This window comes from Pan paniscus, chromosome 20, assembly GCF_029289425.2.
Source record: "Pan paniscus chromosome 20, NHGRI_mPanPan1-v2.0_pri, whole genome shotgun sequence".
NCBI classification, from domain to species: Eukaryota; Metazoa; Chordata; class Mammalia; order Primates; family Hominidae; genus Pan; species Pan paniscus.
Window position 1 is genome coordinate 46811076 of NC_073269.2, and position 24828 is coordinate 46835903.

The 24828-nt window shown below is 53.1% G+C and overlaps 1 protein-coding gene across 5 annotated transcripts in view; it reads left to right on the plus strand.

Moving 5' to 3' along the window:
- The window catches only part of SPTBN4 (spectrin beta, non-erythrocytic 4), a 105991-nt gene extending 81309 nt beyond the window's left edge, over window positions 1-24682 (plus strand). The window contains exons 23-36 of one of the 5 annotated variants that reach the window (XM_034945099.4): window positions 2436-2714; window positions 2805-2935; window positions 4374-4578; window positions 5312-5692; window positions 8447-8691; window positions 13698-13836; window positions 13936-14020; window positions 14439-14635; window positions 15938-16557; window positions 17930-17999; window positions 18659-18951; window positions 20243-20416; window positions 20562-20604; window positions 23629-24682. In XM_034945099.4, coding sequence (XP_034800990.2) covers window positions 2436-2714; window positions 2805-2935; window positions 4374-4578; window positions 5312-5692; window positions 8447-8691; window positions 13698-13836; window positions 13936-14020; window positions 14439-14635; window positions 15938-16557; window positions 17930-17999; window positions 18659-18951; window positions 20243-20416; window positions 20562-20604; window positions 23629-23787 — 3021 coding nt within the window. In that variant the 3' untranslated portion in view covers window positions 23788-24682. Of the gene's footprint in view, window positions 1-2435; window positions 2715-2804; window positions 2936-4373; window positions 4579-5311; window positions 5693-8446; window positions 9317-13697; window positions 13837-13935; window positions 14021-14438; window positions 14636-15325; window positions 15622-15937; window positions 16558-17929; window positions 18000-18658; window positions 18952-20242; window positions 20417-20561; window positions 20605-23628 lie in introns of those variants that run through there. The other 4 variants (XM_034945100.2, XM_034945101.3, XM_034945102.3 and 1 more) reach the window with 4 other exon arrangements.
- Window positions 24683-24828: the final 146 nt, after the last annotated feature.

Consider the following 24828-nt stretch of genomic DNA (forward strand, 5'->3'; position numbering starts at 1 on the left):
TGCCAGGTGTGGTGGCTCATGCCTGTAATCCCAGCACTCTGGGAGGCCAAGGCGGGATGATCACTTGAGCCCAGGAGTTTGAGACCAGCCTGGGCAACATGGGGAAACCCCGTCTCTACCAGAAATACAAAAATTAGCTGAGCGTAGTAGAAGGTGCCTGTAATCCCAGCTACCTGGGAGGCTGAGGCAGGAGAATCGCTTGAACCCAGGAGGCAGAGGTTGCAGTGAGCCAAGATCACACCACTGCACTCCAGCCTGGGTGACAGAGTGAGACCCTGTCTCAAAAAAAAAAAAAAAAATCGATTAAAGATTTACTATGTGCTGGCTGGGTGCAGTGGCTCATGCCTGAAATCCCAGCACTTTGGGAGGCTGAGGTGGGTGGATCACCTGAGGTCAGGAGTTCGAGACCAGCCTGACCAACATGGTGAAACCCTGTCTCTACTAAAAATGCAAAAAATTAAGGCCAGGTGCGGTGGCTCACGCCTGTAATCCCAGCACTTTGGGAGGCCGAGGCGAGTGGATCACGAGGTCAGGAGATCGAGATCATCCTGGCTAAAACGGTGAAACCGCGTCTCTACTAAAAACACAAAAAATTAGCCGGGCGAGGTGGCGGGCGCCTGTAATCCCAGCTACTCGGGAGGCTGGGGCAGGAGAATCGCTTGAACCTAGGAGGTGGAGGTTGCAGTGGGCCAAGATTGCACCATTGCCATACAGCCTGAGTGTCAAGAGCGAGACTCCGTCTCAAAAAAAAAAAAAAAAAAAAAGATTAAAAAAAAAAAAGATTTACTATGTGCTAAGTACTGTCTTAGGGTTTATGCTGATTATTTAATTTAATCCCCTCTATAACCCTATGAGGTGGATATTGTCATTATCCTCATTTCACCAAACAATGTATGTTGGAAGAATAGGGCACTGAAGGATGGTGGGGAGGTGGGTCTACAGATTATTTTGGAAGCTTCCTGATCATTCTGCAGTAGGTAGAGTTATTTAAGAGACTGGAGTTTTGCTGAGATTTTGTTTTCCTGTCTTGATGAAAATACTCTTGGTTGTCAACAGTGTTGGGGACAGAACTGGCTTATCGTTGTCATGGTTGAGGAAACTGATCAAGTGCACTTAGTACTTAAAATTGGGGGAGCTCAGCTGTGTGTGCAGTGAGAGTGCTGGATACACAGGGGCTGTTAAGCAAAAAATAGCTGCAAATATTATGCATTTGGTGCATGCAGGCTCAGTTCCAAGTGCTCCATAGTTTATCACCTTATAACAACCCCGCAAGGTAGATTATCTCAGCCTGATACTAGCTGTGTGACCTTAGCAAATTCCTCACTCTCTCTGTGCCTCAGTCTTCTCATCTGTAAAATGGAGATGGTAATGTTGTCTGGCTCCATAGGTTGGGAGTGAGGAGGTGTGAGGCTATATTATGTAAAGCTCTTACTTAGCAAAGCACCTGGCAGGTAGCAGGGTAGCAGACACTCAAGAATCGTTGGCTGGCCGGGCACAGTGGCTCATGCTTATAAGCCTAGCACTTTGGGAAGCCAAGGTGGGAGGATCACTTGAGGCCAGGAGTTCAAGACCGGCCTGAGTAACATAGCAAGACCTCGTCTCTCCAAAAATATTTTTTAAAATAGCGGGGCATGGTGGTGCACACCTGTAGTCCCAGCCACTTGGGAGGCTGAGGCAGGAGGATCACTTGAGCCCAGGAGTTTAAAGCTGCTGCATTCCATCCTGGGTGATAGAGTGACACCCTGTCTCTAAAAAAGCAAAATAAGAAGAGGACTTGCTGGCTGTTATTATCTTTATCAGTTGAGTCACACAAAAAGTTAAATAACGTTAAGGCACACAAAAAGTTAAAAAAGACTCACAAAAAGTTAAATAAGGTACTCTGTAAGTAAATAAGGTTAAGGCACACAAAAAGTTAAATAAGGTACTCTGCAAGTACAGAGCTGGTTGAGGGAACCTTCTGGGGGATGGAAGTGTTCCGCACGCTGATCTGGGCACACCGGTGTATGTGTCTGTACAAATGTGTGCAACTGTATACCTAAGATTTGTGCACTTCACCGTATACAAATGATACCTCGGCTGCTAAGCTGCAGGGTTTCTTTATTAGGGCCCATCTTGGGTCGGCAAGCGGCTTGGCTCAGAGCACAGTCTCTGGAACCAGCCTCCTGTGTTCAAATCCTGTCACTCCTTACTGGCTGCTTGTTCTTGGGCGCCGTACTTCGCCCCTCTGTGCCTGTTTTCCCACCTGCAGCAAGCATAGGGTTATGATGAGTGAGGGAGTATCAGCAAAATGTTTACATGGTCTTGGCACGTGGTTAGCGAGCTGGGGGTGCTTGTTAATTGCCCCGTGGGCCGTGCCAGTAGCAGAGGAGCGTGTGGTCTTGCAGGGCCTCGGAACGCCCCCTCTCCACCCACATCCCCTTACCTCCTGCCCCCAGGGCCTGCGGCGGGAGATCCAGGCGCATGGGCCGCGCCTGGAGGAGGTGCTGGAGCGCGCGGGCGCGCTGGCGTCGCTGCGCAGCCCGGAGGCAGAGGCAGTGCGCCGGGGCCTGGAGCAGCTGCAGAGCGCCTGGGCCGGACTGCGGGAGGCTGCCGAGCGACGGCAGCAGGTGCTGGACGCCGCCTTCCAGGTGGAGCAGTACTACTTCGACGTGGCTGAGGTGGAGGCGTGGCTGGGCGAGCAGGAGCTGCTCATGATGAGTGAGGACAAGGGCAAGGTGCGCCCGAGCTGGGGTTGCGGAGGGCCTGGGGGCGCTGGAGCTGGGGGCCGCCGCTGCCGCCTCATCGTGGGCGCTTTGTGCCCCCAGGACGAACAGAGCACCCTGCAGCTGCTCAAGAAACACCTGCAGCTGGAGCAAGGCGTGGAGAACTACGAGGAAAGCATCGCGCAGCTGTCGCGCCAGTGCCGGGCGCTGCTGGAGATGGGGCACCCGGACAGGTGGGCGGGCGCGTGGCCGGTTCACAGGAATGGTCCAGTAGGACCTGAAGCTTCGCTGTTGGGAGTTGGCGCAGCGCTGGAATTGGACGTTGGGTGGGAGAGGGCCTCCTTGCTGTGTGCTGGAGCCCTCGAATTTGGCAAGTGGGCGGGCCGGAATGGGGGGACACGGCCCAGGGATGGTTGAGAGGGTGGGGCCAGGAGCACCTGGATTTGAGTGTAGTAGTGGGGACCTTGTGGGGGGAGAAAAGAGTAGGCGATGTCTAGGACTGGGGTAGAGAAGAATTTACTCAGGACAGGCAAGGGGCTCTTTCTACTCAGTGTCTGGGAGGACAGAAAAGCCTGTGCTGAGATTGGCTATGGCGGTGGGGCTGGAGACCTCCTGGTGCAGTGGGGTGATGTTGCCTCGTGTAGGCGGATGCTGAGCTCCAGGCCTGGACCAGGGATGGAATCTGTAAGGAGGTACAGAGAGAGACCTCTGTCCAAGTGGGCTCAGAGATTGGGGCTAGAGGTGGGATGCATTGGCTGGGGACCCAACCTGGGAGTCCAGAGTCCCACCGAGGTTCCTGGATAGGAGGGGCGTGAGACTGAGATAGAAACCGGGTGAGGCTGCCGAGGTGGGCGGATCACTTGAGGTCAGGAGTTGGAGACCAGCTTGGCCAACATGGTGAAACCCTGTCTCTACTAAAAATAAAAAATTAGCCGGGCATGGTGGCACGTGCCTGTAGTCCTAGCTACTGGGGAGGCTGAGGCAGGAGAATGGCTTGAACCTGGGTGGCAGAGGTTGCAGTGAGCTGAGATCGCGCCACTGCACTCCAGCCTGGTGACAGAGCAAGACTCCGTCTCAAAAAAAAAAAAAAAAAGAAAAAAAGAAAAAAAAAGAAAGGAAACTGGGTGAGGCTGGATAGAGGTGAGCTTATCCATTTAGGGAAGCAGAGCTTTCCCTGCATGCTGAAATGCAGGGCTTTCTGAACCCAAGACTTGCAGAAAACAGAGTCCTGGCCAGGTGTAGTGGCTCACACCTGTAATCTCAACACTGGGAGGCTGAGGCAGGAGGATCGTTTGAGCCCAGGAGTTTGAGAACAGAGGGAACATAGTGAGACCTCATCTCTACAAAGAAATCAAAAAGTTAGCCAGGTGTAGAGTCATGTGCCTGTGGTCCCACTTGGGAGGCTGCAATGGGAGGATTGCTTGAGCATGGGAAGTGGAGGCTGCAGTGAGTTGTGATCACACCACTGCACTCCAGCCTGAGCAACAGAGCAAGACCCTGTCTCCAAAAAAAAAGAAAAAAGAAAAGAAAACAGAGCTCTACCTGGGGACACAGCCGTGTCTGAAGATTCCAAGGAAACACAGCCCTGTCCTGGGGAGGGGGTTTAGGGGGGTCACGCTCTGCCCCAGAAGTCTCAGGGGTCCATCCCTGCCCCTCCATGTCCCCCATCAGCGAGCAGATCAGCCGGCGGCAGTCTCAGGTGGACCGCCTGTACGTGGCGCTCAAGGAGCTGGGTGAGGAGCGCCGGGTGGCTCTGGAACAGCAGTACTGGCTGTACCAGCTCAGCCGCCAGGTGAGCGAGCTTGAGCACTGGATTGCCGAGAAGGAGGTGGTGGCTGGCTCACCCGAGCTCGGCCAGGACTTTGAGCATGTCTCGGTGAGCATCATTAGTAATAAGTGATACCAGGAGCTACCATTAAGGTTCTCTGGGCCTTAGTTTCCTCATCTATAGTATGAGGATAATAACAGCACCCGCCTCATGGCTCTGCTGTGAGACAAATGAGTTAATATAATGTAAAGCACTGAGGACCCTGCTTGGCACACATGCTGCCTCACACAGTGTTGGTTATTATTATCAGCTTATTATTTTATTGTTACTTATTGTTATTTTTATTGTTACTGTTTTGTTACTGTTCTTGCCAGGTGTTCAGTAAGTGTTAGATATTATTTTTTATGATGATGATGATGATGATTGTCATTACTCTTACCTGCCACAAAATGGTAGCCTCTGCCAGGTGTGGTGGTTCATGCCTGTAATCCCAACACTTTGGGAGGCCAAGGCAGGTGGATCACTTGAGGTCAGGAGTATGAGACCAGCCTGGCCAACATAGTGAAACCCCGTCTCTACTAAAAACACAAAAAAATCAGCTGGGTGTGGTGGCGCATGCCTGTAGTCCTAGCTGTTTGGGAGGCTGAGGCAGGAGAATCGCTTGAACTGGGGAGGTGAAGGTTGCTGTAAGTGGCTGTTGAACCGCTGCATGCCAACCTGGGCGACAGAGCAAGACTCTGTATCAAAAAGAAAAAAAAACATTGTAGGCTGGAGGGGGCTGGTGTATGCTGCCCCTTTACTCACTTTGCTGTACACCCCCCTCCCCACTTCCTGATGGCAGGTGCTGCAGGAGAAATTCTCAGAGTTTGCCAGCGAGACAGGTACGGCAGGGCGGGAACGGCTGGCAGCTGTGAACCAGATGGTGGATGAGCTGATCGAGTGTGGCCATACAGCAGCGGCCACCATGGCCGAGTGGAAGGACGGACTGAACGAGGCCTGGGCTGAGCTGCTGGAGCTCATGGGCACACGGGCCCAGCTGCTGGCCGCCTCTCGGGAGCTTCATAAGTTCTTCAGTGACGCCCGAGAGCTTCAGGGACAGATTGAGGAGAAGCGGAGGCGGCTGCCCCGCCTGACCACCCCGCCTGAGCCGAGACCCAGTGCCAGTTCCATGCAGCGGACCCTGAGAGCCTTTGAGCATGACCTGCAGCTCCTCGTGTCCCAGGTGGGGCGCCGGTGGCCATCAGGGCAGGTGGGAGGGCCTGGACAGCTGTGGGCAGCAGAGTGGGCAAAAATCAGGCTGTGGAGCAGGTCGAAATTAGGCAGTGGCACAGACAGAAAGCGGACTACAGAACAGGAAGAAATTAGATAATGGAGCAGATAGAAAATGGACTGATGGAATGGTATATAGAAATCAGGTACTGGCAGGGAAAAGTGGTACCTTAGAAGGTCTCACAGATATTAAACAGCTTCTGGCTGGGCGTGGTGGCTCCCTTTGGGAGGCCAACGCAGGCGGATCATCTGAGGTCAGGAGTTTAAGACCAGCCTGGTCAACGTGGTGAAACCCCATCTCTACTAAAAATACGAAAATTAGCCAGGTCTGGTGGCGGGCACCTGTAATCCCAGCTACTTGGGAGGCTGAGGCAGGAGAATCACTTGAACCCGGGAGGAGGAGGTTGCAGTGAGCCCAGATCTCGCCATTGCACTCCAGCCTATGTGACAAGAGTGACACTCTGTCTCAAAAAAAAAAAAAAAAAAAAGCTTCCAATAGATATTGGGCAGTGGTTCTCCTAAAACTGTGAGTTTTACCTAAATCCAGATCAAGGGTCTAAAGGGAATTTTGAGAAGTCTGAGAGGAATTTGACTGTGGTGTAGATAGAAATTAGACTACAGACAAGGCCAGGCGCGGTGGCTCACGCCTGTAATCCCAACACTTTGGGAGGTTGAGGCGGGCAGATCATGAGGTCAGGAGTTCAAGACCAGTCTGACCAACATGATGAAACCCCGTCTCTACTAAAAATACAAAAATTAGCAGGAATGGTGGTGGGCACCTGTAATCCCAGCTACACAGGAGACTGAGGCAGGAGAATCGCTTGAACCCGGGAGGCGGAGGTTGCAGTGAGCTGAGATCACGCCACTGCACGCCAGCCTGGGCGACAGAGTGAGACTCCATCTCAAAAAAAAAAAAGAACTTAGATAACAGGTCTCTGATGGAAATCATATGACTTTTCTGAAATTAATTTGATGGGGGCGAATTTAATGAAAAAGGCAACAGAGATATTAGAAATTAGGCAGAGGTTCTGGCCAGAATTCGGATGTGGATCTGAGCAGTCAGATGGAAATGAAGCTGCGGGCCCAATACAACTCAGGCAGCAGGAAATTGGGTTGCAGTTCTAATGGAAGGTAGAAGTTGGGCAATTTTTGTTTGTTTGTTTGTTTATTTTTGAGACAGGGTCTCACTCTGTCACCCAGGCTGGAGTGCAGTGGCGCGATCTCAGCTCACTGCACCCTCTGCCTCCCAGGCTTAAGCGATTCTCCTGCCTCAGCCTTCCAAATAGCTGGGATTACATGCATGCGCCACCACACCTGGCTGATTTTTATATTTTTAGTAGAGACGGGATTTCACCATGTTGGCCAGGCTGGCCTCGAAATCCTGACCTCAGGTGATCTACCCGTCTCGGCCTCCCAAAGTGCTGGGATTACAGGCATGAGCTACTATGCCCAGCTGGCAATTATTATTATTATTATTATTATTATTATTATTATTATGAGGCAGAGTCTCTCTTTGTCACCCAGGTTGGAGTGTAGTGGTCTAATCTCGCCTCACTGCAACCTCTGCCTCCCGGGTTCAAGCGATTCTCCCACTTCAGCCTCGAGTAGCTGGGACTACAGGTGCGAGCCACCACACCCAGCTAATTTTTGTATTTTTAGTAGAGATGGGGTTTCACCATGTTGGCCAGGCTGATCTTGAACTCTTGACCTCAAGTGATCTGCCCACCTTGGCCTCCCAAAGTGCTGGGGTTATAGGCATGAGCCACCGCACCCAGCCCAGTTATTTTTTATAAATCCTACAAATGACTTAGAAATCAGGCTGAGAGATTCATAGTAATAAGTGGTGGATCTGTTAGAGATGGGGAGGTCACACCAAAATAAATCAGGAGATTGAACCAACAGCGTGAGCAGCAGGCTGAGCACAGTGGCTTATGCCTGTAATCTCAGCACTTTGGGAGGCCAACCTGGGAGGATTGCTTGAGCCCAGGAGTTCAAGATGAGCCTGGGCAACATAGTAAGACTCCATCTCTATTACAACATATATGTATATATCCTGGTACAGTGGCATGCACCTGTAGTTCAGCTATTAGTAGGCTGAGGCAGGAGGATCACTTGAGCCCGGGATGTCAAGGCTGCAGTGAATTGTGTTTGTGCCACTGCACTGCAGCCTGGGCAACAGAGCAAGACCCTGTCTCAGAAAAACAAACAAACAAAAAACCCAAAACCCAAAAGAGAGTGAGCAGAGCTCATACAGCAGAATGAATGGAAATTGGGCAGGGGACTAATGGCAATTGAACAGCCATCGTGTAGGAAACTGGGCTACTATGAAGGAGTGGGTTTGAAATAAACCGAGTTAAAAAAAAATTAGCACATCTAAAAGACATCAAAGTGGAAAGGGGTTTCCTGAAAGACCCAAGGTAGGGGTGGGCCTGCCTGAAAACATAGGTGGCAGACCCAATAGAAATAAAGCTCTCAGACCAAAAGAAATCCGGCAGTGGGTTGAAAGAGACGTGGTAGTAGATCTAAAAGAAGTCAGAACGCGGGTAAGTCAAAGAGAAATCAGGCAGCAGATAGACAGGAGCCTGGCTGTGGGATCACAGTGTGAGGCTCCTTATATCTTGAGGTTCTGCGCTGGAGCAGATGGCGGGAGGGAGGGCACAGCCTGGGCCCCGTGGAGGGCTGGCGCCCGACCTGGCATGCCCTTCAGGTACGGCAGCTGCAGGAGGGGGCGGCCCAGCTGCGGACGGTGTATGCGGGTGAACATGCTGAGGCCATCGCTAGCCGGGAGCAGGAGGTGCTGCAGGGTTGGAAAGAGCTGCTGTCAGCCTGTGAGGATGCCCGCCTGCATGTCAGCTCCACAGCCGACGCCCTGCGCTTCCACAGCCAAGTCCGCGACCTTCTCTCCTGGATGGATGGCATCGCCAGCCAGATTGGGGCAGCCGACAAGCCCAGGTGCCCCTCATCCCTCCTCGGGCTTCCTGCCTCCCCCTGGTGGCCTCCCCCAGCCACCCCCAGCCCATTGACAGCCCCCTTCTCAATGGAATGACAACAGCCAATATCTGTGTGCGCCTCTGTGTGCTAGGCACTGTTCTAGGTGCTTCGTGTGTATTCAGACCCCTTTTCTAGGCCTGTCATTGGGGACTTCGGTCATGGGGCATCCTTCTGTCCGCTGTCCTTCCCAGTTGCCTATTATTACCCTCTCCATGGGATGTCGCAGCATGAAACAGGCTAAAGAGAGGATGGGCAAGCGAGGTGTGGGACTGTATTTGTGAGGGTAGGTGAAGAATTCTAACAATTCCAGCATCTCAGTGGCTTCATTAGTGGGCATTGGCTTATTGCTCACATAGTGGTTGGATGTGAGTGTCCAGCAGAATCCTGTCCCCTGGTGATTGGGAGCCAGGGTCCTTCCATCATGCCACCCTGGGAGTCACGTGCTGGACCCTCTGCATCCCGCTGCAGATGGGAAAAGATAGCAGGAGGATCACACAGAAGGTTTTAGGGATAAAGCCGGCACCCACACACTGCCAGCCCGGTGGCCTAACCTGTCTGCCAGGGAGGCTGCAAATTTTTTTTTCTCTTGAGATGGAGTCTTGCTCTGTTGCCCAGGCTGGAGTGCAGTGGCACAATATCACCTCACTGCAACCTCCGTCTCCCAGGTTCAAGTGATTCTCCTGCCTCAGCCTCCCAAGTAGCTGGGACTACAGGCGCCCACCACCACGTCTGGCTAATTTTGTATTTTTAGTAGAGAAAGGGTTTCACCATGTTGGCCACTCTGGTCTCAAACTCCTGGCCTCAAGTGGTCCACCCGCCTCAGCCTTCCAAAGTGCTGGGATTACAGGCGTAAGCCACTGTGCCTGACCTAGGCTGGAAATTTAGTTTCATGGTGTGGCTAGGAAGAAAAGGACCTAGGGAATCAGGGACACCTGGCATTGCTTCTGGGAATGCAGATCCTGCAGCCTGCATTCATTTACTCAGCAAATATGTATTAAATGCATATGGTGTGCCATGTGGTGAGCAAGGCCAAGCACTTGCCCTGAGACAGATTGCATTCTCATAGCACTTATTACTCTCTGAAATATAGCATGGGGATGGGGCACAGTGGCTCACGCCTGTAATCCCAGCACTTTGGGAGGCTGAGGCAGGCAGATCACCTGAGCTCAGGAGTTTGAGACCAGCCTAGCCAACATGGCAAAACTCCGTCTCTACTAAAAATACAAAAATTAGCCAGGCATAGTGGTGGACACCTGTAATCCCAGCTACTTGGGAGGCTGAGGCAGGAGAATCGCTTGAACCCGGGAGGTGGAGGTCACAGTGAGCCAAGATCGTGCCACTGCACTCCAGCCTGGGTTACAAGAGCAAAACTCCGTCTCAAAAAAAAAAAAAGAAAAGAAAAGAAAAAAAAATGAAATATAGCATGGGTATATATACATAGGAAGGGAATGATAGCTGGCAAAGTCTCTCTGAGGATGTGCGTTTGACTGGAGACCTGAATGAAGTGATGGGTGAGTCAGGTAAAGTTTTGAGGGAAGAGTTTTCTAGGTGGAGGGACCCACAAGTGCAAGGGCCCAGAAGTGGGCTGTAGTTAGGCATGTGTGAGGAAAAGCTAGAGATCACTGTGGCCAGATGGAGGGAGGGAGTGAGGGAGTGTAGGGTGAGAGGAAGTGAGTACAGAGGGGCACTGGGGCCCTGGAAACCACACATGGTGAGGAGCATGCCTTCTCTATGAGGAACGTGGGAGCCATGTGAGAGTTTAGAGCAGAGTGGAGTGATGTGATGTGTACATTTGAGAAAAATAGGCCGGGCATGGTGGCTCATACCTGTCATCCCAGCACTTTGGGAGGCCAAGGCGGGTGGATCACTTGAGGACAGGACTTTGAGACCAGCCTGGCCAATGTGGCGAAACCCCGCCTCTACTAAAAATACAAAAATTAGCTGGGTGTTGTGGCATGTGCCTGTAATCCCAGCTACTGGGGAGGCTGAGGCAGGAGAATTGCTTGAACCTGGAAGGTGGAGGTTGCAGTGTGCTGAGATCGTACCACTGCACTCCAGCCTGGGCAACAGAGCGAGACTCCGTGTCAAAAAAAAAAAAAAAAAAAAGGCTGGGCACAGTGGCTCACACCTGTAATCCCAGCATTTTGGGAGGCTGAGGTGGGTGGATCACTTGAGGTCGGGAGTTCGAGAGCAGCCTGACCAACATAGAGAAACCTCATCTCTACTAAAAATACAAACTTAGCCGGGTGTGGTGGCACATGCCTGTAATCCCAGCTACTTGGGAGGCTGAGGCAGAATTGCTTGAACCCAGGAGGCGGAGGTTGCGGTGAGCCAAGATTGTGCCATTGCACTCCAGCCTGGGCAACAAGAGCGAAATTCCATCTCAAAAAAAAAAAATAAATAAATATACAGGGAAGTAAAGGTAACCCACATGTGTATCGTGAACACTTGGCTTGAACAACCATCAACATTTGGCCAATCTAGCCAAAAGAGGTGGCTCACGCCTGTAATCCCAACACTGGGAGGCCAAGGCAAGAGGATCACTTGAGGCCAGGAGTTTGAGACTACCCTACACAACATAGTGAGACCCCATCTCTACAAAAAAGAAAAAAATTAGTCAAGCATGGTGGTGTGCATGCCTGTTGTCCCAGCTACTTGGGAGTCTGAGGGAGGAGGATCACTTGAGTCCAGGAGGGTCAGGCTGCAGTGAGCCATGATTATGCCATTTCACTCCAGCCTGGGTGACAGAGCGAGATTCTGTCTTAAAAAAAATTTTTTTTTTTTAATTAGCTGTGCATTGTGGTGCATGCCTGTAGTCCCAGCTACCCTGGAGGCTAAGCCAGGAGGATCACTTAAGCCTAGGTGGTAGATTCAAACCATAGCATGAAGCTATGATTGCCAACTGATGGAAGCTTCAGAAACTTGGAATTTGTTTTGGACATAAGATGGCTTAGAATGGTGCTGTCCAATAGTTATATAACACGAGCCACAAATGCGAGCCACATATATACTTTAAAATCTTCTTGTGGCCATACTAACAAAGCAAAGCAAATGAAACTTAATTTTAGTAATACATTTTTATTTAACCTGACATACCCAAAGTATTATCACTTCAACAGGTAGTCAGTATTAAAACTATTAATGAGGCCAGGCAGTCTCGAACTTCTGGCCTCAGGTGATCCGCCCGCCTCAGCCTCCCAATCTCAGCCAAGTGGAGATCGCACCACTGCAGTCCAGCCTGGGTGACAGAATGAGACTCCGTCTCAAAAACAACAACAAACAAAACAAAGAAACAAAACTATTAATGAGGCCGGGCGCAGTGGCTCATGCCTGTAATCTCGGCTGAGATTGGGAGGCTAAGGCAGGCAGATCACCTGAGGCCAGAAGTTCGAGACCAGCTTGGCCAACATGCCAAAAATCCATCTCTACTGAAAATACAGAACAAAAAATTAGCCAGGCTTGGTGGCGGGCACCTGTAATCCCAGCTACTCGGGAGGCTGAGGCAGGAGAATTGCTTGAACCCAGAAGGTGGAGGCTGCAGTGAGCCAAGATCACGCCATTGCACTCCAGCCTGGGCAAGAAGAGCAAATCTCTGTCTCAAAAACAAACAAACAAACAAAGGCTGGGTGCGGTGGCTCACGCCTGTAATCCCTGCACTTTGGGAGGCCTAGGCAGGCGGATCACCTGAGGTCAGGAGTTTGAGACCAGCCTGACAAACATGTTGAAACCCCGTTTCTACTAAAAATACCAAAAAAATTAGCCAGGCATGGTGGCAGGCACCTGTAATCCCAGCTACTCAGGAAGCTGAGGCAGGGGAATCGCTTGAACCTACCTAGAAGGGGGAGGTTGCAGTGAGCGGAAATCGCACCACTGCACAACAACAACAAAAAACTATTAATGAGACATTTTACATTCTTTTTTACATTAACTCCACAAAATCTGGTGTGCATTTTACACTTTACACCAAAATTCAGACTGGCCACATTTCAAGTGCTCACATGTCTAGTGGCTACTGCCTTGGAGAGCACAGACTTGGAACGTTAAAATCATTGGCTAGTGGAACCTTCAGAAGCATAGCTAGAAAAAGAAAATTTGGATCTTGGCTGGGTGTGGTGGCTTATGCCCATAGCCTTGAACTTTGGGAGGCTGAGGCAGGTGGATTGCTTGAGCCCAGGGGTTTGAGACCAGCCTGGGCAACATAGCAAGACCCTGTCTCTACAGAAAATGAAAAATTAGTTGGGTGTGATGGTGTGCACCTGTGGTCCCCGCTACTCAGGAGGCTGAGGCAGGAGGATTGCATGAGCCCAGGAGGTTGAGACTGAAGTGAGCTGCAATCTTGCCACTGCACTCCAGTCTGGGCAACAGAGCAAGACCCTATTAAAAAAAAAAAAAGGAAAATTTGGATCTTGAAATCCTAGAAGGTTAGAATCACCAAAGTGTGAAATTTTAGAAACTTGGAAAATTTGAATCATTGAATTAGTGAACCATGGACCCTCAGAATTTGGTCATCGAAAGTAGGTGTCTCCGTCTGGTTTGGTGACTCACGCCTGTAATCCCAGCACTTTGAGAGGCTGAGATGGGAGGATCACCTGAGGTCAGGAGTTCAAGACCAGCCTGGCCAACATGGAGAAACCCCATCTCTACTAAAAATATAAAAATTATCTGGGCGTGGTGGCAGGTGCCTGTAATCCCAGCTACTCAGGAGGCTGAGGCAGGAGAATCGCCTCAACTCAGGAGGTGGAGTTTGCAGTGAGCCGAGATCGCCCCACTGCACTCCAGCCTGGGCCATAGGGTGAGACTTTATCTCAAAAAAAAAAAAAAAAAAAAAAAGAAAAGAAAAGAAAGTAGGTGTCTTGAGGTGGTATGGGATGTCAGCCTCAAGGATTTGGGGTCACCAGGAGCCACATGTATGGGGCAGGCTGAGGAGGCTCCCTGTGGCTCAGATCCCTGCCTGCCACCCACTGCAGGGACGTGTCATCAGTGGAGGTGCTCATGAACTACCACCAGGGCCTGAAGACTGAGCTGGAGGCACGGGTGCCTGAGCTGACCACCTGCCAGGAGCTGGGGCGATCTCTGCTGCTCAACAAAAGTGCCATGGCTGATGAGGTGGGGAGCAGGGAGGGGGTCCCCCTCTGCCACCCGGGCACATTGGGGTGGAAGCCATTCCACACCCTGACTTCCCTCCCACCCACCTGCCACTCCCAGATCCAGGCACAGCTGGACAAGCTGGGAACCAGGAAGGAGGAGGTGTCGGAAAAGTGGGACCGCCATTGGGAGTGGCTGCAGCAGAGTGAGTGGGGGCCCAGGCACACGTGGTTCAAGGGCACAGGGACATGCTCCAGCCTGTCCAGCCAAGGCCCAGAGGGTGACAGGAGCATGCTTTGCACCCTACCCATGGGTCTCCAGAAGCAAACATAAGGGCCTGGAAGGGTGGACAAGGGGGCTGCCTTGCCATTGAATACCCACCCTTGAAAAAAAAGTCTTAAAGTCCTGGGTGGGAGGACATTAAGGAAGGAGGAATGGGAGTCAGAAAGGAGGAATGATGCCCACTGAAATAGCCCCAGCCTCTGCCATTCCTGCAGAGCCCAGGATGGTCAGGGCTGGGGTATGGAAAGCCGGAGGGGTGTGGAAGGCCAGGGGAAACAGCCATTGCCCCCAGGAAGGGCCCCAGATGCCCCAGAATCCTTACCCTGCATGCCCCTCCTCAGTGCTGGAGGTGCACCAGTTTGCCCAGGAGGCGGTGGTGGCTGATGCCTGGCTGACAGCCCAGGAGCCGCTCCTGCAGAGCCGGGAGCTGGGCAGCAGCGTGGATGAGGTGGAGCAGCTTATCCGGCGACATGAGGCCTTCCGCAAAGCGGCTGCAGCCTGGGAAGAGAGGTTCAGCTCTCTGCGGCGCCTGACCACGGTCAGCTCCCCAGATACTGCCCCATTACCCCCACCCCCACCAAGACCCCCACACCCATGGCTCTATATGAGACAGACACACCGAGACGTGGTGCTTGGTCCTGTGTTGTGTGAGTGCCAAGACAGACTCTTGCTAGGCTCCCAGTGGAGCAGAGGGACAGACCTGTCACCAGTGACAGCCCAGAATGTCAGGGATGTGATAGGGGAAGAACAAGCAGAGGGATAGTGCCTGGGATGGGGGAGAGGGAGGGGGAACTGGCCTGGGGGATTCTATTCTGAGACTTGAATAATTAGGTGAAGAGATTGTAGTAATAAAAAGGATTAGGCCAGGTGTGATGGCTCATGCCTGTAGTCCCAGCATTTTGGGAGACCAAGATGGGTGGATCACTTGAGGCCAGGAGTTTGAGACCAGCCTGGCCAACGTGGTGAAACCCCATCTCTACTAAAAATGCAAAAATTAGCTGGGCGTGGTGGTGCACGCCTGTAATCCCAGCTACTCGGGAGGCTGAGGCAGGATAATCACTTGAACTTGGGAGGCAGAGGTTGCAGTGAACCAAGATCGTGCCACTGCCTGGGTAACAGAACAAGACTCCATCTCAAAACAACAACAACAATTAAAAAAAAAAAAAAAAAAAAAAAAAACCGCTTAAAGTCTGGGTGGGGTGGCTCACACCAGTACTCTCTTTGGAAGCCTAGGCAGGAGGATCACTTGAACCCAGGAGTTCAAGACCAGCCTTGGCAACATACTGAGAACCCGTCTCTACCAAAACCAAAAGCAAACAAAGAAAAAACAGCCAGGCGTGATGGCACGTGCCTGTAGTCCCAGCTACTCAGAGGGGTGACTGAGACTCGAGGATCACTTGAGCACTGGAGGTCAAGGCTGCAATGAGATATGATCTTGCCGCTTGCACTCCAGCCTGGGCGACAGAGCAAGACTGTCTCAAAAATAAATAAATAAATAAATAAATAAATAAATAAATAAATAAAGTCTTAAAGTCCTGGGTGGGGGGACATTAAGGAAGGAGAAATGGGAGTCAGAAAGGCACGCAGAGCAATTGATTTACCCAATTTAAAAAAAAGTGATTTAGCCAATTCTTAAAAGAGCAATAGGTGTTTGCCGGAGAGAATAGGCTTTAAGTTCTTGGCAGAGAGCAAAGCATCGCACAGGCCTGGACACCTTGCTTTTTCAAGGAGCTGATCAATTGAGTGATGAGGCAGAAAACCCAGGCCGCCTCCCCGGACCTCCCCCTTACCCTGCCCCGGCCCCACGCCTCCAACCTAACCCTGGTCCCTCCATCCTCAGATCGAGAAAATCAAAGCGGAACAGAGCAAGCAGCCGCCTACCCCACTGCTGGGGCGCAAGTTCTTTGGGGACCCCACGGAACTGGCGGCCAAGGCGGCGCCCCTGCTGCGGCCAGGGGGCTATGAAAGGGGCTTGGAGCCCCTGGCCCGCCGAGCCTCGGACACGCTCTCGGCCGAGGTGCGGACTCGGGTGGGGTATGTGCGCCAGGAGCTCAAGCCCGAGCGCCTCCAGCCGCGCATTGACCGGCTGCCGGAGATCCCGGGGAGGGTGGAGCCCGCGGCCCTGCCGGCCGCACCAGAGGACGCGGCGGAGACCCCCGTGACCCCCGCGGCGGCGGAGCAGGTGCGGCCACGACCGGAGCGCCAGGAGTCAGCTGATCGCGCGGAGGAGCTGCCCAGGAGGCGGCGGCCCGAGCGGCAAGAGTCAGTCGATCAATCCGAGGAGGCTGCGCGGAGGCGGCGGCCGGAGCGGCAGGAGTCAGCGGAGCACGAGGCGGCACACAGCCTTACCCTGGGCCGCTACGAGCAGATGGAGCGGCGGCGCGAGCGGCGTGAGCGGCGCTTGGAGCGGCAGGAGTCCAGCGAACAGGAGATGCCCATCAGAGGAGACCTGGTCAAGGGGTGAGGTGCCCGCCTTATGACCAGAAAGTGAGGGGAGGGGAAAGCGGAGAGCTCCTAGAACCCCTCAGGCCCAGTGAAAGGGCTTCAGGGCTCAGAACTTCCCAAAGAAGGAGATATCGCCGCGGTACCCATTTTGCAGAGGTGTAAACTGAAGCTGCAAGATAATCGATGTGCCCATTGTTACACAGAAAGGGGAGCCCTTCCTGTTGAAAGAAAAGGCAGACTGCCTTGCTCCAGACGTAGGTTCTCGGCCCCTGGGTTGTGACTCCTGCATCAAGTCTCCCGGGTACCCCGAGGCAGGGATTTTGTCCTCTCTGTGCCTCAGTTTGCCCACTGGGCTAATGGTGGAACCCTCACCTCCTTGATTGGAGAGGAGACCCTTTATCACAATTCTCTCAGCAGCCTTATGAAGTGGGGGCTGTTGTCTTCTCCATTGTATGACTAGGGCAACTGAGGCACAAAAAGGGCAAGTCACTCAGCTTAAACGAACCAGGACTTTCAGAATCCAGAGTTGGCCAGTGTGTGTTGTGCAGATCTGTCCAGTCAGCTGTGTGTGTCTCCAGAAAGAGGCCTTTGGTCAGGAGACAATGACTTCTTGATTCTTTTTAAATTTCACATTTCATGAACATTTGCTGAGTGCCCACTCTGCCTGGCATGTGCTGAGTCGAGCGGTGACTGAACCAGTCCCATCCCTGACTTTAGAGACTCACAGTCCATTGAGAAAAACAGGCTTGTCATCAATGATGACCCAGAATTATCTGGGCTGGAATGGGGGCGATCGGGGGACTGGAGAGTCAGCGGTGGGTGGAGAAAGGCAACGTTTGCAAGTTGTTCTTTGTGCTGCTTAAAATTCAAAGGGGCATCTGGGCGCGGTGGCTCACGCCTGTAATCTCAGCACTTTGGGAGGCTGAGGTGGGCGGATCACTTGAGGTCAGAAGTTCGAGACCAACCTGGCCAATATAGCAAAACCCTGTCTCTACTAAAAATGCAAAAATTAGCCGGCATGGTGGCGCACGCCTGTAGTACCAGCTACTTGGGAGGCTGAGACAGGGGAATCGCTTCAACACAGGAGGCAGAGGTTGCAGTGAGCCGAGATCATGCACCACTACACTCCAGCCTGGGCAACAGAGCAAGACTCCGTCTCAAAAAAAAAAAAAAAAATTCAAAGGGGCGAGAGGTTTGGTCTTCCATTCAGCAGACACGTCCCAAACACCTGTGGTACCTAAGGCGGGCATCTGAGAGAAACAGCTGCAGAAGTGGGCAGGGGCCTGGCACTTCCAGCTAAGAAGTGGAGGCTCCTCTGCCCAGCCAGACAGGTCCGTGGGAGAAGGAACCCTGGTTTCATTGGGTCTTTCTGTCCCCCATCCCCCAGGAAGGCCACCCTGGCTGACATTGTGGAACAGCTGCAGGAGAAAGAGGCAGGCCCAGGGCTGCCTGCTGGGGTAAGTTGAGCCTCGGATGGGTGGGGATACGAGGACCCCTTTTTCAGAGCAGGAGGCAGGATCTCAGAAACAGCCAGTGCCTAGCCCTGGCAGGACCCATTCCCTACCTGGACCCTGCAGAGACAGCATGGACTCTCAGGGTCCCCAGAATCTGAAAATGTCCCCCTTAGAAAGACGGGGCACCTACCTAAGAGACCCCTACTCCCCCTCCACAGACAGACACACACACACACACACACACACACACACACACAGACACACACACAGACTCTTCCCACATCTGTCCTGGACTCCGTATTTCTTCAGCCCAGTGGGGTCCCAAATTTCTTCATAGCCTCATACACACACACACAGAAGGAAGCCCCAGGTTCCTCCTGCAGACAGTGGGGACACGCCCTGCTTGCACCCCCACCTCCAGAGATCTGGCTGCCTCTTCCCACCACCGAGAGGGATTCCAAACCAATGAGTCCTAACAGACTCACTCCCAAGACCCATGGGGCCCTAAGAATTGGGCCTCCAACCCTGAGGTCCTCCCATACTCGCCTCCGAGACAAATGGCCCTGTAGACAGATGGGACCCCAGACCCATGACTCCCCCAAACAGATGACCCCCACACCCTCTCCATGGACAGCACCCCTCTTCCCCCTCCCTTCACACAGCCGTCGCTGCCTCAGCCACGCGAGCTTCCCCCAGGTCGCCTGCCCAACGGGCTTGAGCTGCCCGAGCGGACACCTCGGCCGGACCGGCCCCGGGCGCGGGACCGGCCCAAGCCGCGACGGCGGCCGCGGCCCAGAGAGGGTGGTGAGGGCGGGGGAAGCCGGCGCTCGCGCTCCGCCCCGGCCCAGGGCGGCTCCGCCCCCGCGCCTCCGCCACCGCCCACTCACACAGTGCAGCACGAGGGCTTCCTACTGCGCAAGCGCGAGCTCGACGCTAACCGCAAGTCGTCCAACCGGTGAGCGTGTGGGCGGGGCTTTGGAAGGTGGGTCTCAGGCTCAGGGTGACCACTGCGTGGAGCGGTGGGACTGAGGAGGGGGTGTGGCTCAACTTCAGGCCCTCCAGCAGGTGGGGGTAGTAGGTGGGGCCGGAGCTGGGGGGGTGGTGGTGGCTTAAATCAAGAAAGCCAACCAATGAGCAGGAGGGGGTGTGGTTTAACGTCAGGCCCTCCAACCCGTAGGGGTAGTAGATGGGGCCAGATGAGGGGTGGGGCTCAACTTTGATGATTCCAACCAATGAACAGGAAGGGGTAGGACCTAAGGTTAGTGCATCTAATGGATGATGGGTAGAGCTTAGGTGGGAACAGAAGGAAAATGTTCTGAAAGTGAGTAAATTGGAACCTAACCTCTTAGCAACCAACCCAGGAGTTGATTAGCTAAATAGCAAAGAGGGAGGCATCTAGTTGAGAAGGTTTCAATGGCTTGTCGTGGAGCTTGGAGAGGTCACTCAACCAATGAGTGGGGTGGGTCTACCCTTGAAGTTTCAAATTGGGGGAGGGTCCGAAAACGGGCAGAGCCCAAACTAATGAGGGTAGGGGTTGGGAAGGGGGAGTCATCTCTTACAGGTTTCCAAATGAGGGTCTAGCCATGATGTGCCTGCTCTTGGGGAGTCCAGCTCCTGCTTGTCCACCCTCTTTTTGTCCAACTGAGAGGCAGAATCAGGGGACAAGTGGAGCCAAAAAGGGGTATCACCGGCCAGTAATGGAGTGAGTCCCAAGATATGAAGTGGGCAGGACAGATTCAGATTTTGCTAGTGGAATCTGTAGGTGGTCTTTCTTCCTCGTACCTAATGCCAAGGTAGGAATAAACAAGGGCACCTAGTATGTCTTGCTTTTGGAGGGATTCCTCCAGGATCGAGGCTTTGGATGACTGGAGAGACAGGAATTCTTTATTTCAGACAGTAGACCAATAGACTTCCCTTGAGAAAGCTCCATGAGTGGGGAGGATTGAGTGGAGCAAAGGCTTATGGAGGAGACAGTTTAAGACTTACCTTCAGGAAATTCAGTATGGGAGGGGATAAGGAAGGGAAATCTCAGCCTGGGCAAAGGCTTGATACTGAGAGACTTAGATGCTCCCCTCAGGGCAGCAACAGCCTTAAGGAAGAGCATTTTAGGCCCAACTAGGGCGCAACTAGGGCGCAAAGGTCCAGAGGTAGGAAGGCTCAGACATATTCAGCCCTTGAGGATGTTAATGAAGAGTTATTAGGCAGAGTGCTGCGGCTCTGCCTTGAGCCCCATCTTGTCGCTCCAGGTCGTGGGTGAGCCTGTACTGTGTGCTTAGTAAGGGGGAACTGGGCTTCTACAAGGACTCCAAGGGCCCGGCATCCGGGAGCACACACGGTGGGGAACCGCTGCTCAGCCTGCACAAGGCCACCAGCGAGGTGGCTAGTGACTACAAGAAAAAGAAGCATGTCTTCAAGCTCCAGTGAGCCCCCCAATGGGCAGGAGGGAGGGATCCAAGGCTCAGCTTCAACTCCCAGTGGGACCCTGGCTTCCCTGGGGGACACTTGGTGGGCAGGTGGCCTGGGCCGTTTCCCCAGATCTCTCAAGTCCTGTGTCCCTTCCTGCAGGACCCAGGATGGCAGTGAGTTTTTGCTCCAGGCAAAAGATGAGGTGAGATCTGGTCCTTTCCTCCCTCTGTGTGGACCTCAGTAATGACCTGGCTGTCTGGCTCCTGACCCAGAGTGATGGGGCTGTGAGAAGGGTCACTCACAGGCCAGAGTTATCAGGGCTGTAATGGGAAAGCCCACAGGCACTGAGAGCCCAAAGGAGGTTCCTAACCCAGTGGGGAGTGGGAAGGGCTTCAGGGAGGGCTGCCTGCAGATCCTGATGACAAAGTCCAACATCTTTGCCGTGGTCACTCAGGTGAGACTGGAATAGGAGGGAGTTCGCTTTAAAAAGGGGTGATTTGGCCAGGCGCGGTGGCTCACGCTTGTAATCCCAGTACTTTGGGAGGCCAAGACAGGCAGAACTCCTGAGGTCAGGAGTTCGAGACCAGCCTGGCCAACATGGTGAAACCCCGTCTCTACTAAAAAATACAAAAATTAACTGGGCATGGTGGCAGGTGCCTTAATCCCAGCTACTTGGGAGGCAGAGGCAGGAGAATCGTTTGAACCTAGAAGGCGGAGGTTGCAGTGAGCCGAAATGGAGCCATTGCACTCAAGCCTGGGGGACAACAGCGAGACTTCTTTCGAAAATAAAATAAAAATAAAAAGGGTGATTCAGAGGGACGGTGGGGGTCTAAAAAAAGGAGTGATTCAGGTTGGGCACCATGGCTCATGCCTGTAATCCCAGCACTTTGGGAGGCCAAGGCAGGAGACTGCTTGAGCCCAGGACTTCAAGATCAGCCTGGGCAACACAGAAAGATCCCATCTCTATGGGTAATAATAATAATAAATTAGCCAGGAGTGGTGGCACATGCCTGTGGTCCCAGCTACTCAGGAGGCCGAGTGGAAGGATCACCTGAACCAGGGAGGTCAAGGCTACAATGAGCTGTGATTGTGCTATGGCACTCCAGGCTGGGTGACAGAGTGAGATTCTGTCTCAAAAACAAGAGGGGGTGGGTGATCTAGGTAGAGGGAACTGCAAGTGCAGAGGACCAGAGGTGCAGTATTGCAAAGGGTTAACTGCTGGAGGACAGAGTTCATGGAAGAAGGTCCCAGAAAGGTTCCCAGGAGATAGGTGTCTCAGGACAGTATGGGCCATTTGGAGGAGATTGGATTTTTTACCTAAGGGCACTGGAGAGCTAGGGGGGATTACAGTGATGTGTAAAAAAGATTCCCGGCTGGGCGCAGTGGCTTACGCCTGTAATCCCAGCACTTCGGGAGGCCGAGGCGGGTGGATCACCTGAGGTCGGGAGTTTGAGGCCAGCCTGACCAACATGGAGAAACCCCATCTCTTATGGTGCATGCCTGTAATCCCAGCTACTCGGGAGGCTGAGGCAGGAGGATTGCTTGAACCCGGAAGGCAGAGGTTGCAGTGAGCTGAGATAGCGCCATTGCACTCCAGCCTGGGCAACAAGAGCAAAACTCCATCTCAAAACCAAAATAAACAGGCCGGGCACGGTGGCTTACGCCTGTAATCCCAGCACTTTGGGAGGCCGAGGCGGGCAGATCACAAGGTCAGGAGATCGAGACCATCCTGGCTGACACGGTGAAACCCCGTCTCTACTAAAAATACAAAAAAATTAGCTGGGCATGGTGGCGGGCGCCTGTAGTCCCAGCTACTTGGGAGGCTGAGGCAGAAGAATGGCTTGAACCTGGGAGGCGGAGCTTGCAGTGAGCTGAGATTGCGCCACTGCACTCCAGCCTGAGCGACAGAGCGAGACTCCATCTCAAAACAAAACAAACAAACAAAACAAAACAAAACAAAAAAAGATTCCTTTGGCTACTTGGGTGGGTAGCCCAGGCCGCGGCCAGGGCAGGGACCCAAGTGGGAGAGCGCATGGCTGGGCCACACAGGCCTGTGGGGAGAGGAGGAAGAGGAGTCTGAGAGAGGCAAGCATAAAGGTGGTTTGAAGAGATGTTGAGAGTAATAACTAACACTTGTTATCTCATTCAATCTTCACAAGATGCAATGAAGAAGTGGGCTTTTTTTTTTTTTTGAGACAGAGTTTCTCTCTTGTCGCCCAGGCTGGAGTGCCATGGCGCAATCTCAGCTCACTGCAACCTCCACTTCCCAGGTTCAAGCGATTCTCCTGCCTCAGCTACCTGGGTGGCTGGGATTACAGGCTTGCGCCACCATGCCCGGCTAATTTATGTATTTTTAGTAGAGACGGGGTTTCTCCATGTTGGTCAGGCTGGTCTCAAACTCCTGACCTCAGGTGATCCACCCGCCTCAGCCTCCCAAAGTGCTGGGATTACAGGCATGAGCCACCACACCCGGCCAGAAGTAGGCCTTTACCCACTACATGCCTTCTTTTACTTATCTGCACAATGAAGATTAAAAATAGTTTCTTGGCCTGGCATGGTGCCTCACACCTGTAATTCCAGCACTTTGGGAGGCTGAGGTGGGCAGATCATTTGAGGTCAGGAGTTCGAGACCAGTGTGGCCAACATGGCGAAACCCCATCTCTACTAAAAATACAAAAAGTAGCCAGGCATGGTGGCACGTGCCTGTAGTCCCAGATACTCAGGAGACTGAGGCACAAGAATCTCTTGAACCTGGGAGATGGAGGTTGCAGTGAGCTGACATCGAGCCATTGCACTCCAGCCTGGGGGACAGAGCAAGATTCTGTCTCAAAAAAAAAAAAAAAAAAAAGTTTCTTATCATAGGGTTACTGTGAGAATTAAATTGCTCCATGTTTAATTGATACATGATAAACTGATAATTAGCACAGGGCCTAGTAAATATCAGTGCTCTAGTAGTGCCTGCCCATATTATTATCATTGTTTGTGTCATTTATCTCTGTAGTAGGAAGTATATACAATCCTATTGCATAGGTTTAAGGGAATTAATCCACTAAAGTGTTTGGAACAGAGCCTGGCACATATTGCTATGTAACTGCATCATCATCATCATCCCTTTTTAATAGATGAGAAAACTGAATTTCAGAGAGGGTAGTCTGATCTGAAATTCACCTATTATTCCAGCTTCTCTCTTCCAAATACGGCCTCTGTGCCCTGTTTCTTCCCCCAGGAGGAGATGAACGGCTGGCTGGAGGCTGTGGCTTCCTCGGTGGCGGAACACGCAGAGATCGCCCGCTGGGGCCAGACACTACCCACTACTTCATCCACAGATGAGGGCAACCCTAAGAGGGAAAGCGGAGATCGCAGGGCCAGCGGGCGCAGGAAGTGACTTCCCACCCCCAGGACCTGACACATCTCGTCTCCCCTCTTTTCCGCACTGTGGGCACAAAGACACTTTTTCTTCCGCAGGGGCGGGAGCCCCTAGTTCCAACATTGAGGACGCGTGACATGGTGGGCACCAGAAAGGAGGGGACTTCTCCTGCACCCCAAGAAGTGGTGGGGAGATTGCTGCCCCTATAGCCATATCTCGGCCCCTTCCCACTCACCACCCCCACCCCAGGTGCTGGGGGTCCCTTATTTTTATGCAATAACTGAGCTTGATGGGGGTGGGCAGGGGGCCAGTTGAGCCAAGCCCCCAGCCCCGATCTGCAGATCCTGCCCCAAGAAGCTGGGGTGGTGGGGGCAGTAATTCCTGCCCCCCTCTCTGCCCTAGGGATGGGCACGGGGGCGCTGGTGAGGTCCCCTGGACCATCCAGGGTGCTAGGGGGCAGGGAGGGGACACCCCCTCCCCGCCTTTACCTCACTTCCAATGCTGCCTTGATCTCTGTCTGGGAGGGGGGAGTGAAGGGGCCCTAGCCCCCTGCACTCCGCCGCCTCAGAGCCATGTGGTTAATTACTGACGTAGTTTATTTTTGCAAAACGTCGATCTCCTCCTCCCCCGCCCCGCATCCGCGAAGGCTTTTAATGGGAGGGGCGTCAAAGCTCAAAACTGTTTTCCTCTCTCCTCCCCCCTCCAGTTGTAAATGCCACTTCATGAGGGGAGGGGCGAGGGGAAGCCCACCCCTGCATGCTTCTGGCTGGAGCACCTCCCTGGGGAGTCGGGGGATTGGGTTGTGGGCAGTCCCCATGGCCGCCTGGAGAAGCCGCTGGGGCCCGGGGGTGTGGGGCGGTGTGGCGGGCGCACACTGTATGTACCTATAATAAACCCTTTGGCTTTGACGGTCTATGGTCCTTTGTTTGGGTTTTCTGGGCTGCGCCCGGGAGGATTGAAAGGAGGGCTGTGGTGGCTGTAGGGGTGGGTGCGGGGTGGGGAGAGGGGCACGGGGGTACCGTGGCTGCGGAGAACATCCAGATGTACCCTTTTATGTGG